The 15,320-nt window shown below is 66.7% G+C and overlaps 2 protein-coding genes across 6 annotated transcripts in view; one reads left to right on the plus strand and one right to left on the minus strand.

The window, feature by feature from the left end:
* Positions 1-5,399, plus strand: part of EGFL7 (EGF like domain multiple 7) — an 11,163-nt gene extending 5,764 nt beyond the window's left edge. The window contains exons 2-10 of one of the 4 annotated variants that reach the window (XR_005787130.1): positions 1,489-1,610; positions 1,739-1,855; positions 2,759-2,874; positions 3,114-3,209; positions 3,349-3,513; positions 4,232-4,296; positions 4,821-4,983; positions 5,160-5,236; positions 5,271-5,399. Coding sequence is in view for 3 of the 4 variants with exons in the window: in XM_040464373.1 (XP_040320307.1) it covers positions 1,531-1,610; positions 1,739-1,855; positions 2,759-2,874; positions 3,114-3,209; positions 3,349-3,513; positions 4,232-4,296; positions 4,821-4,983; positions 5,160-5,182 (825 nt within the window). In the remaining variant the exon portion in view is untranslated. Of the gene's footprint in view, positions 1-1,488; positions 1,611-1,738; positions 1,856-2,758; positions 2,875-3,113; positions 3,210-3,348; positions 3,514-4,231; positions 4,297-4,782; positions 4,984-5,159 lie in introns of all 4 variants that reach the window. The other 3 variants (XM_040464375.1, XM_040464373.1, XM_040464374.1) reach the window with 3 other exon arrangements.
* A 443-nt stretch (positions 5,400-5,842) lies between these two features.
* AGPAT2 (1-acylglycerol-3-phosphate O-acyltransferase 2) lies at positions 5,843-13,022 on the minus strand. 2 transcript variants are annotated; one of them, XM_040464378.1, is made up of 6 exons: positions 12,556-13,022; positions 10,184-10,317; positions 9,596-9,771; positions 8,967-9,062; positions 7,393-7,465; positions 5,843-6,561 (listed from the first exon to the last, which is right to left on the minus strand). In XM_040464378.1, exons 2-6 carry the CDS (start codon positions 10,188-10,190, stop codon positions 6,386-6,388), a joined length of 528 nt encoding a protein of 175 aa, XP_040320312.1. In that variant the 5' UTR covers positions 10,191-10,317; positions 12,556-13,022; the 3' UTR covers positions 5,843-6,385. The 2 variants fall into 2 exon arrangements, with proteins under 2 accessions (XP_040320312.1, XP_040320311.1); XM_040464377.1 differs by lacking the exon at positions 12,556-13,022 and having other exon boundaries at positions 10,184-10,678.
* Between the last annotated feature and the right edge of the window lie 2,298 nt (positions 13,023-15,320).

The following is a 15,320-nucleotide window of genomic DNA, read 5'->3' on the forward strand; positions in this document are numbered from 1 at the left end:
TGCCACCTGCTCCCATCCTCTCGTGCTTGCCTAGACCTCCAGGAGTGCCCCCCCCCCAACGGTGTGCTGTGCTCCCCCCCCAGGGTCCACTCCCGAGCCCCCCCTCCCTGGCTCTGACAGGACGTGCCCCTGCCCACAGACTGCTGAGAAGCACCGCACGGCCCCCCAAACTAAGTCCCAGCACCTCGGCTTCCCCCTGCCCTCCCCGCTTGGCCACCGACCAAGAGCAGGGGTGTGGGAAGGAAGGACTCTCGTCCGGCTGCCTCTCCGCCCCACGTGGGTCCATGTGATGCAGGGGGGGGGGGGCCAGAGCACCGACCCCACCCCCAGCCGTCGGTGCAGACCAGCTGTGGTAGCACTCTCCCCTCGGGGTGGGGCTCTGCAGGCCTCACTCTTTATGGGACCAGCTGTCAGAGCTGGAGAAGGGGCCTCTTGAGACCCTTGTGGTGTCCCAGAGAAGGGGGCGAACTACCCCGATTCTACCTCCTGCCCCCACAGAAGTTCAGCTTTTTGCTGTGTGCTTCCCTGCTGAATGCCCCGTAGGGCCAGGCGCTGCCCACGTGGGTGGGACCCAGCCCCTTGGGGGCCTCGGGTGGCGTGCCTGGAGCATGGGGGCGGGGAGCTCCCCGTCTACCCAGATGCTTGGCTGCGCGCATAGCTGGTAGCCCCCCAGATCGCACAGCGCCCTCAGCGTGCTGCAGACCAGCAGTTCTGGGCTGGGGTTGCTCACATTCCGAGGAATGCTCTCCCAGCCTCCTTGACTTCCATCCACAGCACAGAGGGATGGCCTCTGGCTCCACTGGCATGTGGGAAGGGCTCCTCCAGTGCCCCCCGCCCCGCTGTCCTGGGATCCCTGGGCCAGACCGGTCAGACCCCAGTGTAGGAGTGACCCCCTCCTATACGCAGGCCCTGCCCCGTTCTCAGGACCGTGTGGCTCCCGCATGCTGAACGCCTGCACCCTCCTTGTCCACCCCACCCCCCCCCCCCCCCCGCCACGGCTGGCTCCCCATTTGGCAGATGAGGACACTGAGGGCCCGAGGGCCAAGCCAGCTGGGCTGGGTTCCAGCTCTGCTCACTAACGCCCCGTGTGCAGACTGAGATTGGTACTGTGCTGCCGGGACAAGGAGGGCGCTAGCCAGGGCGTTAGAACGGGTGCAGAGGCTCCCCCCGGGCCCCCACCTTCCCAGGTGAACTTTGCGGGAGCCACAGACACCTTCACGGTTCACCCAGACCAACGTGCCTCCGCCCCCACCGTGAGGGTGCCGGCTTCTGGTCCTGGGCCCCCGTGACTGGCAAAGGGCCGGCCTCACCTGCTGAGACGGGTTGGGGGAGGACGGGGCTGGCACTGGCCTTGGGGCTCTCCTGCTGGGGAAGCGGCTGCGCGGGACGGGTGTCACAGACCCAGGGCGCCGTCGCCCGCAGCCGCAGAGGTACGGGCTCAAGGAGGGGTCCGCAGAGGGACTTAGGGGGTTGTGCCTTGTGCTCCAGGCCACCGTCAGGAGAAGGCCAACCCGCTGGGACGCACGGGCCATGTGTGACTCCAGGGAGCTGCTTCTGGGGTGGCTCCTGGTGCTGGCAGTGGGCGGCACTGAGCACGTCTTCCGGCCTGGGTGAGTCGGCCCTCTGGCCACTGCGGGGGGGGGGGCGGGGGGGGGCCCCCACAGGAGCCCTCGGCCCCTCCCCAGAGTCTGGGCTCCGGGAGCCCCGGGCTGACACGCTGCTCCCCCCTCCTCTGTAGCCGCAAGGTGTGTGCCGTCGGGGCTCCCAGGGGCCCCGAGTCTGAGTCTTTTGTGCAGCGGGCTTACCAGCCCTACCTCACCACCTGTGACGGGCACCGAGCCTGCAGCACCTACCGGTGAGTGCCCCCCGCTCCCGGCAGGGCCCCCATCTGCCACACATAAACCCTGAGGCCCAGGAGGGCGGGTCGCCCCAAGCTGGGAAACCCGGGCCCGGAGGGGTCAAAGGACTCACTGAGTGGACGGCAGAGGCCGGCGTCCCTGTCGACTTAGGCCGGTCCTGGTCCCAGGCCGTGGCTGTGATTAGGCTCAGACAGCATCTCCTCCCTGCCCGCCCCCCCCATCTCCGGAGGGGGTCGCCCATCTTGCCCGCTCCCCTCTGCCTTCAGGGGGGCCCGCCCGCTCCCGGCATGGCTGGCTACAAGTTCTTACCGCTTGAGATGCCTGCCTCCCCGACACCTGCCTCGGAGCCCCAGTGGGTCCCCCTCTCCCCGTGACAGCCCCAGCGGTCACCAGACAGAGACCCTGCCCCCACACACCCAGGACATCCCAGTGGCCAGCACGAGGGGGCGTGTCTCCCGTCGTCAGCTGGCAACTTGTCTTAAAAAAGATTTTGCTTTCTGCGGGGGTTCTCAAAGACCTCCCTGTGGGATATCCCCGCACCCCCAGCTGGCCAAGAAGGTGGGGGCAGTGTGGGTGGGGCCCAGGCTGCGACCCTGAGATGCACGCCCAGTGAGGGGTGGGGCCCTGTCCCGTGCACCTGCCACTGGGCAGGCCGGCCAAGGAGGGGCTGGCAAAGCTCCACTCGGGAGTCACCCCTTCCTGGGCCTGCTCAGAGCGGGGCTGGGCGTCCAGGACCCCAGGCCGCAGGTGGTTCCTGCACTGGGGGCTTGAGCGGTCCCGGCCCAGGAGGGCACCCTCAGCATCCAGAGGCCCGGCCCCCCGGGGAGGGAAGGCCGGTGAAGAGCTGGGAGGACCAGCCCGGGTCCGCTGACGCCCCGCTGCCCCCGCACACCCCGCAGGACCATCTACAGGACTGCCTACCGTCGCAGCCCCGGGCCGGCCTCCACCAGGCCTCGCTACGCTTGCTGCCCCGGCTGGAAGAGGACCAGTGGACTCCCCAGGGCCTGTGGAGCAGGTGAGAGGTGCAGGGCCGCCCCAGGGGCCCCACAGCACCCAGTCGGCCAGTCAGCCGACTGCTCCTGCGGCCTGGTCATGCCACACCCCATCCCCCTTTCCAGACCCCGGGCAGAGCACCTGCTGCTTTCGCCTGAGTGGAGCGCCTCCTTGCTGCACGGCGCCCCTTCCCCGGCTGCCACCCCTGCAGGGCCCTGGGGCCCCCCCCCCTCGGTCCGTGACGGGCCTCTCCCTCAACAGCAGTGTGCCAGCCCCCGTGCCAGAACGGAGGGAGCTGTGTCCGGCCCGGTCACTGTCACTGCCCTCCAGGATGGCAGGGTGACACCTGCCAGACAGGTGAGGCTGGCTCCCGTCCCTCCGGAGGGGAAGGGTCCTGTGGACGCCACCCTGGGTGTCCCGGGTGGCCTGCCGACTGGCGGGTGTTAAGGGGGCTCAGCGTGGGTGCCCCTCCCTGCCCACACCCCTCTTCCCGCAGACGTGGACGAATGCAGTACCGGACGGGGCCCCTGCCCCCAGCACTGCGTCAACACCGCGGGCAGTTACTCGTGCCGGTGTCAGGAGGGGCACAGCCCGTCCGCAGATGGTGCACTCTGCCTGCCCAAGAGAGGGACCCCCCGGCTAGCCCCGAACCCCACAACAGGTAAGCTTCCCCCTTGCCCCTGCCCGCGTCCTTGCTGCTGTGCTGGGAGGTGGGACAGGGAGGGCCCGAGAGGGGGCTGGGCGTCACCCTGCCGATCTGTGCCCGCCACCGTGGGGGCAGCCAGCCCCGGGGCGGCAGGCCATCTCCCTGACCCGGGCAGAAGTGGGGGATCTTCCCCAGGGGAAAGGCGGGTGGCCGTCCCCCCCCGGCGCATCACGGGACGGGTTGCCGAGAGGGGGCCTCACCTCAGCCGAGAGAGTGGAAGAAGGCCCCCACCCCGCGTCTTCTCCGCGGCCCCTGCCCGGGCAGCCGGGAGAAGCCACACCTCCGCTGCCGACGGGACATTATTACTTTTGGTACGCGCTGTGACACTTCAAACTCGTACCGTGAGTAATAATGCGCTGTCGGCAGCCTGGCACCAGGAGCGCAGTGTGGACCTCGGCTCGGACCACTCAGCACCGCGGGGCCCCTGGCACAGCGTGGGGGCCGGGGCGGGGGGCACCGAGGCGTGCGGAGGTGGTCTGCGGGCCTGCCTGGGCGCCTGCCGTAGGGGTGGGCTCGCGACGGCAGCTGGGTCTGTGACCGCTGGGGCTTGAGCCCCCGTCTCCAGACCCGTGCCCCACACTCGGCGGAGGCCGGGAGGTCTCCCGGGGGAGGTGAGGAGCCAGCCTGGGGTGTGGGGCTGGGCCTGCCCGACTCAGCACCGGGATCTCCCCAGGAACAGACGGCACAGTCGAGGAGGAGGTGCAGAGGCTTCGGTCAAGGGTGGACGTGCTGGAACAGGTGAGGCCTGGGCCGGGACCCCCCCCTCCCCCCCGTTGTCTCCCGTCACGTAGCTCAGACCCTCAGAGTGGTTGCGGGGTTCGGTGGAGGTGGTCCCGGGAAGGAGGCCTCCTGGGTACTGACGGCCGGGGCCTGGCAGGGGCAGCGGGCTGATGCCTGGGAGCCCCAGGGGAGGAGGGACCAAGCTTGGCCACGCCCCCTCAGGCGGGCGGAGGGCCCGAGCCCAGGCCCACCGCTACCCTCGTCCCTGCCGTCTTTCCATGGGCCCGTTGGCTCGATGACCCCTGGAGAGCTCTGGTCCACCCCTCCTAGATCCCCTGACCCGGGACCCTGGGCCTTGGGGACCGTCACTGGGCCCATGTGGTGTCCCCCTATGGCCCCCCGTCTGGCCCTCCTGGCCCAGAAGCTCCCTCGGGTGAATACCCAGGGCCCTGCAGAGCTGGGTGTGGGCGTCGGCAAGCCTTCCTGGCCAGTGCTCCCTAACAGCTGCGGAGCAGAGAGGGAACCTTCTGCCTGCCCCACAGAAGCTGCAGCTGGTGCTGGCCCCGCTGCATAGCCTGGCCTCCAGGGCCCTGGAGCACGGGCTCCCCGACCCCGGAAGCCTCCTGGCTCACTCCTTCCAGCAGCTGGACCGCATCGACTCTCTGAGTGAGCAGATCTCCTTCCTGGAGGAGCAGCTGGGGTCCTGTGAGTGCTGGGGTCCCGGTGCCCACCTCCCCACCCACGGAGCTCCCTGGGAGCCTGAGGGCTCTGGGGGCTGGGGCCAGAGGGCGGGGGGGGGGGGCCGCCCTGCCCGGGGGGGGGGGGGGGGGGGAGGTGGGGGGGGCACTGACCTCTGACCTCAGCCCTTCACCCGCCCACAGGTTCCTGCAAGAAGGAGCTGTGACGGGTTCCCGGCTCTGGCTCCTGAGAGCCGGTCACCATGGTGCTGGGTGGGGCGGGATTCGTTCCTCCTAGGTATGAATCCAGCCTCCGCCTGGCCGGCACCTCTGCACCCCCACCAGCGGGCCCATGGCGGAGGGAAGGTACGAGGGTCTTTGTCGCTGGGCAGCACATCGGGGAGCCTTTTGTGATCTGTGTCAGAATAAAGCGAAGGTTCAGGAGCCGCTGTGTCCTTGGTGGATCATGGAGGGCATTCTGAAGCTGCCTGGGGGGAGGGGACACCTGCTGCCTGGGGGGAGGGAAAGGTGGCAGCCGTGGGGCAGGGCAGGGGGCTGCAGCCACACAGCCCCTCTATACAGCCTCCTCTAGAGGGTCCCGGTCCTCCCTCTGCGGCAGGGGCTGGAGCAGGTGATTTCCGGAAGGCGAAACTAGCCTCTAGGTGGCAACCCCAGGGGGCAAAGAGCAGATCTTCAGCCTCCTTCCCCAGATCCCCAGGATGCCCACAGCCCACTTAGGTGGACACCCCCACCCGCGGAAGACAGCAATGCAGGATGATCGTGGGCCTGGCCCCTGGAGCGGGGAGGCAGAGGCGCCCACGCTACGCGCACGGGAGCCGAGGGCTGTGGCGTCCCGCCCGCCCCCTGCGTGATCACGAGTCACCAGGCACTCCAGAGAGTTCCTTTATAAAAAACAACGGAAAGCGGTGCCCGGGCGGCCGCCCTGCTCCCCGAGGCCAGCGGAGCAAGGACCTCTGCTTTCTGGCTCTCCGAGGCCCCGGTTGCACAGGACCCGGTGTCTGGCCCCCACCTAGAGTCCCGTTTCTCCCGGAGGGCCCGCCCTGCACCCCGCTTCTGCACCCCGCGGGCCCAGGCAGGAGGGTAAAGTGTCTCAGCGCCGGCCATCCACCCCGAGGCCGCCAGCCCGTCTGGGCCCAGGCCTGCTCCCAGATCCGGGAGGCCCAAGGGTGGGCTCCGTGAGGAGGGTCCAGCTGACTCTCCTGGGGGACATCGGAGGCCTGGATCCGAGGCCCGTGACAGGAAGCAGTGGCCTGCATCCGGGGCGAAACCAAAGCGGGGAGAACCACGTAGGAGCAGGACACAGTGACGTTTAGCAGCTGGGGCAGGGGAGGAGGTCCCTCGGTCCATTCTCCAGTCAGGCCCTGCCCCCGGTCGGCCCCGTCCTGCCCCCAGGTCCTGCCCCGCTTCGGCTACTGGGCGGGCTGGGAACCAGGCCCTGCGGTGGCCCCGTTCTCCTGGGGTGTCTTGGAGATGCGGAGGAAGGTGGTCCTCATGGCCTGGTGGCAGCTATCCATAAGCTTGGGGACATCAGCGACGGTGAGGCCACTGGTGGGGATGGCATCCAGCACCTCCACCCTGATCGTTCCTGTTGGGGGGGGTGGGGCATCAGCGGCCTGGGGGCCCCCGCCAGCACCTGCTGTCCGGGCGCCCGTGTCGCGGCCTCTCTTGGCTCCCGCGCCGCCCACACCCCCTGCCTCCTGCTCCTCGGCCGCCCACTGGCCTTCCCTGGAGCCTCCCAAGGCCCCACCAGGCTGGGTTCTTTCCTGGACACCCTGGTCTCAGATGGTTGGTTTTTAACGGAGAATAAGTGACACAACCAAAGCTCCAAAGTACACGCTCTGCAGGGTCTGACGGCTCTAGGCGCCCCTACCAGCCCTGCCAAGCTGAACACTTCTGCGCCCTCCCGGGCACCCACACCCGCCATCACACTCTCATCCCCCGTGATGGTTTAGGTGGTCGGGAGTCTCACATCTGGGGGCGGGACACAGCAAGGCTCCTCCCCCCACTGCCCTTCAACCTTTGGCCCACCCTCCCACCCAGGCACCGGGTGCCCACACTTAGGGTCTGGAAGGAAGGGTAGCGGCCCCGAGTTCCCTGGCTGGTGGGCGCAGGGGTACCTGGGAGGCCGCTGCCCAGCCTGGGCCTGTGTGTATGAACTCGGGCACCTACCCCATCCTCTGCCAGCCTCTGTGTCCTCATCTGGGAAATGGGCCCACTACTGCCCGCCTCAGCTCGTGGCTGGGATTCCAGAGTCCCGCCTGCCTTCTCCACTCACCACATGATCACGGAGGGGCAGGGTCTGGCCTAGAGGAACCTCCCAGAGACGGGAACTATCCCACTGGGGTTCTGGGTGTCCTACGGCCGAGGGTGCTATGCCCGAGTGTGGGGACCGGTGGAGGGGGGGGGGGGCCGCTACCTGAGGTGAAGAACTTCGTCTTGTAGTTGTAGAAGGAGGAGAAGCTGGAGTAAACCACGGGGATGATAGGCACCTGTGGACAGGAAGCCACGGTGCCTGAGGACACACAGGAGCCCATCCCTGCCCACCGGGAGCCCCAAGAATGAGCCACCGGGGAGCCCTGCCTGGCCACCCGCTTGCCTTCGGCCTGAGGAGGTCCTGGGAGTGCCATGGCCGCACAGATGTGCTGACCTGCCTCAGGGCCCTTCTGCATACTGACCCCTGGGCCGGGGACACCTTTCACGCCCTGGGTGGCCCAGAGTTCCGTAAACGCATCCCACATATCTTCACTCAAGTATTCCTTTCCACCAGGAAGCCTCCTGGGCTGGCACATGTCCTTATGATACACATCGGTGCCCCTACGGTCCTGATGGCCCAGGGGAGGGGTGGGGGGGGGGGTCAGGGTCCTGTCCAGTTTAGCAGGAGGTTACTGAGGTCTTTGGGCCCACCCCTCCCCCATCCCGGCGCAGCTCTAACCAGGGGAGAGGACAGGGGAAGATGCCCAAGCTCCTGGCTGAGGCCGTCTCCCCCCAGCTCTGCCACACCTCAGTGTCCCCTCTCCCACCACCCCTCTCTCTCATGCCACCAGCCCAGGGAAGTGACATCGGCCCCAGGCATGTGGCAGGGGTGCCTTCCACCTCCCAGCTGGAGGGGCCGCAGGTCCAGGGCTTGAGAGAGCCTTGCTGAGGCATTGCCGGGCTCAGGGCCCCTCCGCCCCAGGCACCCAGGGCATCGGGTGTGTGAGCTGGGAGCCCCTGCGAGCCGTGCTCGGGGCCAGACACCAGGGGGCGCCAGAGGCCACCCGGCACAGGTGGGGATCAGGCGAGCAGACCCCTGCCCAGCCCCCTCCCAGACCCCAACTGGGCAGGAGGACAGCCCCTTCCCCTGACCCCAGACGATGACTTTCCCCAACACGAACACCCCCCGACAGGGAGTGGGACAGGGCGCCCGTTCCCCACCAGGAGACCCTGCCCCGCCGACGGATGCGCCCCCAGGTTCTCCCGGCACCACCCCCAAGCCCCTCTTGGACAAACTGCGCCTTGGGCCAGAGCACAACGGCCCAGCACAGAGCTCACAGCTCGCTCTCTCCAGGCCCGCCTCCGGCTCTGCCCAGCCCTGCCCCTCTGGACCCGCTGGTGCCCCCGAAACCCCACTCCAGCCAGCGGTTCTGCGGGACCCAACGAGCACTCGGCCTTCCCGGGCGCTCAGCAAACAGGCCCGCCGCCTCTGCCTTCTACGCCGACCCCAGCCTCCCTGCGGGGGCCCCTTGCCTGGCCAGCTCCAACCCGGGGGTGCTGGAGCTCCAGGCACGGGTGCCCCGGTGACAAGCGTGAATCCCACTGCCCACTGGACCCGATCAGCCACCAGCCCTAGTGCTCAGAGTGGGTGAAGAGGCCCGAAGAAATTCCTGACCTCCGTCACAGGTCAGGAAGCAGGTGCCGAGGGGCGGTGGCCAGGCAGTCGCCTTCCGCCTGAAGCCGACTGGGACCCGCTTCCCTGCCCCCCTCCCCGGAGAGGGCGCTGCCCTGGCGTACCTGGGCCTGGATCGCCAGGTAGAAGGCACCCTTCTTGAAAGGTAGCAGGTCCCCGTTGTCGTTCCTCGTGCCCTCAGGGTAGACCCACACCTTGAGCTGCAGGGGAGAGAGGGGCAGCTGGAGCGGAACCTCACAACCCGTCCCCTCCAAAGGAGCCCCGCTCCTCGCCGAGACCACCGCCGCTAACGCGTAGGCACTGCTCCTGAGGGCCGTTCTGCACGACAACGTGGCAGCCTGTGCAGTGCCGAACAGGCCCGAACCCCACGTTCACACTGTCCCTGACCACGCGATTGCCCACGGCGGCCATCACGCCCACACTCACTCTGTCCCTGACCACGCACTTGTCCCCGGCGGCCATCACGCCCACACTCACTCTGTCCCTGACCACGCACTTGTCCCCGGCGGCCATCACGCCCACACTGACACTGTCCCTGACCACGCGATTGCCCACGGCGGCCATCACGCCCACACTCACTCTGTCCCTGACCACGCACTTGTCCCCGGCGGCCATCACGCCCACACTCACTCTGTCCCTGACCACACACTTGTCCACGGCGGCCATCACACCCACACTGACACTGTCCCTGACCAGCGCTTGCCCCCCCGGCGGCCATCACGCCCACACTCACATTCTCCCTGACCATGCGCTCGCCCACGTCGGCCATCACGGTCATGGCGGTCCTGGAGCGCTGCCGGTTGATGAAGAAGACACCCCCGAGGTACATGATCAGGCCCACAGGCCCCATGAAGAGCAGCTCCCGCTTGGCAATCTGCACGCAGCGCTTGGGTAGGGCCTCCATAAGGCCTGCAGGTGGCCATGGGACACCAGGCAGGTGGAGGCCGTGCTCAGAGCCTGGCAGCCATCTTTCCCAAGGAGGAGAGCGCCAGCCCCGTGCCTTGACCACCAACAGGCCTGGGCCGATCATGCCTTCCCACTAGCCACCCCTGCCTCCCGCCCGCAAAGGGAGGGAGTGAAGCAGAACTGCCAGCCGTCAGCGCCCCATGCGCAGCGTCAGGCACATGCAGCTTTGTGTGGCTGCAGGGAGGGACGGGTCCCGCTGGCCCGGGTCAGCATCCCCTCGCCCGCCGGCTCATCCGGGCCCGGGCTCTACCTCCCTGAAGCATCTCCCCCACAGAGACCGGGGCAGGGTCCCGGGCTGGGCCTGCAGCTGGGAAGGGCCAGTTCTCCCACCAGCCCCTCCGCGGCCCCGCCTTACCCATCATGTCCAGGATGCTCTGGTGGTTAGAAATGATGACACACGGGTGGTCCACCTCCAACTTCTGGCGGCCCTTTATGTCAAAGCGAAGGCCGAATACGTACTTGAAGGTCCGGACAAACCAACTGATGATGCTAAAGAGAGACAGCATCAGTGAGCAGGGCCCCGCTGGCCCGCAGCCGGACTGGACACAGAGACACAGCAGAGATCCCCACGGCAGACGGAGCCCCGGCTTGCCCTCTGGCAAAGGGGAGGGCGCCCACTTCCACATCTGCTTTCCAGGGACCTGCCCGTGTGACCCCGCCCTCACCCCGACACCCCTGCCTGCTCAGCCAAGTGGGAGACTCAGCTGGAAGGAGGCTGGAGGCTGAGAGCCCCCAGGGCCAGCCTGGGTCTGGTTCCTGGCTGTGTCAGCGACTAAAAACCCAACGTGGAGGGGCGCCCGGCTGGCTCAGTCGGTGGAACGTGCCCCTCTTGATCTCAGGGCTGTGGGTTCGAGCCCCATGTTGGGTGTAGAGATTACTTATCAAATTTAAAAAATAATAATTATAGGGGTGCCTGGGCGGCTCAGTCGGTTAAGCGTCCGACTTCGGCTCAGGTCATGATCTCGCGGTTCGTGGGTTCGAGCCCCGCGTCGGGCTCTGTGCCAACAGCTCAGAGCCTGGAGGCGGCTTCAGATTCTGTGTCTCCTTCTCTCTGCCCCTCCCCTGCTCACTCTCTCTCTCTCTCAGGTAAATAAACATTAAAAACTCCCCGAGGGCACAGGCGAGAGAGGAAGGGAGCCAGGATGCACACGGGCCTGGGACACCACCTGCCCCCGCCCCCGCAGGTAGCTGCTCTGGAGCATCGGGGACCCTCAGGGGCCGCCTCCAAGCAGCATGTGGCGGGTGTGAGTGGGTATGTCTGTGGGGATGTGCCTGCAGGTGCTGGCCGGCCTTGGAGAACACAGGAAGGCAGAGTGGCCTGGGACGCTTTGCTCGTACCCCGGAAGGGACCCATCAGGGGTCCTTGGGGTGACGGAGCCCAAGGCGTGAGGCTCAGTGTCATGTCAACTCCCTGCAGGGCCCCTGGGTCTTTCCCATCCCCTGCGGGGGGGGGGGGGGGGGGCAGGCAACTAAAGATGTGCCCCCACGGACCCAAGGGTTCCTGACCCAGAAGTGTCTCCTTCTCCCCGAAGGTTCGGGTGCCCTCCAGCCCCTGAGTTAGCCGAGGCCGTCCATGGTCTTGATGGGAAGGGAGGGATTTCCCGCTTTATACAGAAGGGTGAAGAAACCGCCCAAGGCCCAGCGATGGCTCTCAGGAGAGCAGAGACTCAGCGCTGGAGTCAAAGCCAGACTCCAGTTTTTTAAATTGTCGTAAAACACACATGACCTAAAACTGCGCACACACAGCCCAGCGGCATCGCGCACATTCACACGGTTGTGCAACCGTCCCAGGACCACCTCACCCTCCAGACCCAACTCTGTCCCACTGAACCCGGACCCTCCCCTCCCCCCGCTCCCTCCCACTCCCTGTGTCTGTGGGTCCGGCTCCTCCGGGGGCCCCCTGTGAGCTGAGGCTTCAGGGCTGGCCGTGCGTCTGCAAGCTGCCCCGTGTTGCAGATGGGGACACTGAGCCCCAGGGAGGCGCAGCAGCTAACGTGGGGCTGCTGGGCGAGGTGATTAGGCCAGCTCCCTCCCCGGACCGGCCAGCCTCGGCCAGCTCAGGCCACACCTGCCCGTACATCCCTTCCCGCTCCGGGGCTGCACTAGCCGGCTGCTGGCCTTCCACGGGCCCCAGTTTCTCATCTGCAAAGACCACTTCTCGGTCACTGTGAGGACCGAGGGGACAAGGAGGGGTCACGAGCAGGTGCTTCGCAAAGAGGAACGATGGAAATGGCCAGTAAACAGGCAAAAGCCTCCGTTTCACCAGCAGTCAGAGCGAAGCACATGGGAACCAGAACCCTGGCTGCATCTAGAGGGGAATTGGCATCAGCCCTCGGGCGGCCGGCACAGCCAGGCCTGGAGGGCAGGTCGGCATTGCCCGGCGATGGGAAATTGCCACCAGGAAATCAGGTGCCTCTCCCGGGATCCGATGCTGAGGCCGGCCCTGCGCCCCTCCAGGGTGGTCCGAATCAGAAAACAGCAGCCGTCCAGGTGTCGCCCGCCCCAGGGAGAGGTGGATTCGCGGGGCGCCAGGCAGGGCAGGCAGGGAGACCCCCACTCACTCGGGGCGCCTCCCGCCGCCGCACAGGATCTCGGGCCACACGCGCAAGTGCTCGGCATTCTCTCTGGTAGAGCCACTTGCCCTCTTCTTTCTCCCTTTCTTTGTCTCTCTCTCTCTCCCTCTCTTTAAAAATGGTGGTAAAATACACGTGACATAAAATTTATCACCTTAGTCGTTCTTAAACGTCCAGCTCGGTAGCACCGACACACCCCCACTGAGATGTGGCCGTCCCCGGCTGTCTCCAGGACTTCTCTCCCTTCTCTGTCAGGATTTCTCTTTGTATCTACTGGAAGGCATTGGCTGCGGACTGGTTTTTCCAGAACTGCGGGGAATACCGCGTGCGGACCTCAGGCAGCGTGCTGGGCGCGCGCGCGCGCGCGCACACACACACACACACACACACACACACATGCATCACGACACTCGGCAGCTGCCGTGACCCGGGCAGGCTGCCAAAGCAAGGTGCACGCTGGGATTGGAGGAGGCACCGGTGCGTCCCGGGGGACACAGCATAGTCTCTGGAGGCAGCGCGCCCCCACCTCTCCCTCTCCTGACGTCACGTCACTCCAAGGTCTTCCGTAAAAGCGTGAGCGAGGTGAACGTTTTAAGAGTTTCTCAACGTGAAGGAAGCAAAGCGAGGACGCTTCTGGGTGCCCCGCGCGCGCCTCCAGGGACAGGAAGCGGGGCTCCCCCCCCCACCCCCGGAGAGCCGTGGCAGGTGGGCACGCCCCTCCCCCACGCCTCGCACGGAACCCTCACATTCGGCTCAGACAGTAGCCCCGCGAGGTGGGCACGCCCGGGACATCCACCCCACGGAGGAAGTCCAGGCTCAGCAGTGAAGCCCCCTGCCCAAGGTCACACCGCAGGGACGCCAGGTGGGCCGGGACCCACTCTTAACCCGGTTTTCCGAAAACAAACAGAAGATGCGAGGCAAAGGGCAAGCGGAGGTGGGGGTGAAGACTCGGGATTGCAAGACCGAACTCCAGAAGCTGCTGTGAGGCCTCCCTCCCTTCCCTGAGGTTCTGGAGACACCACCCAGGCAGAAGCGACACTGTCCCCACTCGGCCAGCCCAAAGCAGCCGCCATTGTCCTGAGCCCAGCCCCACTAGCCCCACTGGACCCTTCGGGCAGCCGCAGAGCGTAGGGGGGCCGCCCTCTTGGGAGCCGGGTGTCCCCGGTGCTGGCCCCGGGGACTCGGCCGCACAGCTCTGGGGGCTGTTCTCCATCCCTAGCCCCCAACTCCGTGACTCCACCTCCCCAGGTGGAGCCCAGGTGGCCTGGTGGGTGCCCGCTGCCAGGTGGGTGACAGGTGCCACCTTTCCACCTCATGGCGCGTGGCCCCCGGGAGCAGGATGGTTCGTCGAGCAGATAGATGGGCTGTCCTGGCCCTTCCTGGATCTTTCTCAGGAGCCCTCTACCCAACCCAGAACCACCTAGAACCTCTGAGCACTAGGACGCCACAGATCCTTCCAGCGCCCCAGGGGAGCCCAGGCTCCTCAGACCTTCTGCACTTAGCCTGAGGACACGTGGGGCCTTCGCAAGCTCTAGGTGAGGCAGATCCGGATCCTGGCTCCCTTCTCTGGCCATGACCTTGCGCGATGCACCTGACCTCACTAAGCATTCACGTCTGCCTGTGAAAGGGGAAGGGTGTGGGCCTTGAGCCCAGGAGGCTGCGACCCTGGGAGCAACTGAAGAGTGAAATGTGGTGTCGCAAGCAGGTAAGAATCCAAAGCGGATGACAGTGAGAGCCCTCCCCCCCCCCCGCACCCCCACCCCCCAGCCAGCACTGTGCCCCAGCAGCTGGAAGGAAGTTCAAGGCCAGCCCCAGGCCACCTGCTGACCTTTGCCCCAGCCCCTGGACTTGGGCGGGGGAGGTGCACCAGCCCACAGCCAGGCCCCTCTGGGTTTGTGCCCGTCACCGCCCCCCCCCCGCCCCCGCCGCCCCGAGAACGAGGTCTCAGCGGGTTCTTCTGGGGGACAGCCCTGCCAGGAAGGCAGCATGGAGCCATTGATCTGCTCAGGGGACAGGAGGCTCCAGAGAGGCCACCTGGCAGGGCAGGAATGTTTTCTACGTGTGCGACGTGTCGGAGCACAAGGAGGGGACAGGGGCCGGGTGGGGTGGGGTTTCCAGCCTGTGCAGTAGGACGCCCAGAGGTGTTAGGAGGGGCTGTGTGGGAATGGGGTGCACACCAGGGGGCTGGAAGGAGGGGGGGCCGGCAAGCTCTTAGTCCCCAGGCAGGGTCTCCAGGGCTCCGAGCAGCACATCCAGGGAAGGACACTGCCCCTGGCCGTCCTACCCCAAGAAAAACAAAGGCAGACCTTCCCGCAACACCAGGACCCCCGGCCGGCGCCCACGTGCCACATGACTTCCCGACTGCACCGTGCCCCCCTCCGTGCACCCCCGCAGGACCACCGAGTGGCTGGCTAAGAGGCTGGGCTGTTCTGGGTTCAAACCCTGACCGGCATCGATAAGCCCCCGGTCTCCAGCCGAAACAACGCATCGGCTGCACAAACCGTGCCTCGCTGCCCCCACCCCCCACCTCCTCGAAGCTAAGAGCTATGCCACCTGGGTCCTGACAGTTCGGATGGACGCAGAAGCACGCGGGCCAACCCCCAGTGGCCCTGCCACAGCAGCGGCATCCCGGACCCCGAGAACGGCGGAGCCACGGGGCCGGAGGGGCTGGAAGCTTTCCGTGGATCTGGGCGGCCCGGCTCTGGGTCTCCCTCGATGCACAAAAGAGTAAAGCCTCTTGGTTAAGCGGCTCTTACCAGGATCTCCTGACCCTGCGGCGGAACCTACTTCTCACACAGGCAGCACAGAAAAGCTTTATTTTTCTGTCAAATGGGTGTATTAAGGGCCTCTCCTCCCAGGATGGGGAAGACGACCTAATAACTCCACCCACCCCAGCCAACAGAGCACAATCGGCCTGGG

The sequence above is a fragment of the Herpailurus yagouaroundi genome, unplaced genomic scaffold (genome assembly GCF_014898765.1).
Source record: "Herpailurus yagouaroundi ecotype Mexico unplaced genomic scaffold, PumYag 440, whole genome shotgun sequence".
NCBI classification, from domain to species: Eukaryota; Metazoa; Chordata; class Mammalia; order Carnivora; family Felidae; genus Herpailurus; species Herpailurus yagouaroundi.

What these genes read in the sequence shown, in the direction of transcription:
- AGPAT2 (XM_040464377.1), bottom strand. Translation starts at nt 10,454, where the DNA reads ATGTGGAAGTGGGCGCCCTCCCCTTTGCCAGAGGGCAAGCCGGGGCTC. An exon ending in GAGCATCCTGGACATGATGG is followed by an intron (nt 9,772 to 10,183) that starts GTAAGGCGGGGC and finishes GGCCACCTGCAG; the next exon opens with GCCTTATGGAGGCCCTACCC. An exon ending in AGCGCATGGTCAGGGAGAAT is followed by an intron (nt 9,063 to 9,595) that starts GTGAGTGTGGGC and finishes TCTCCCCTGCAG; the next exon opens with CTCAAGGTGTGGGTCTACCC.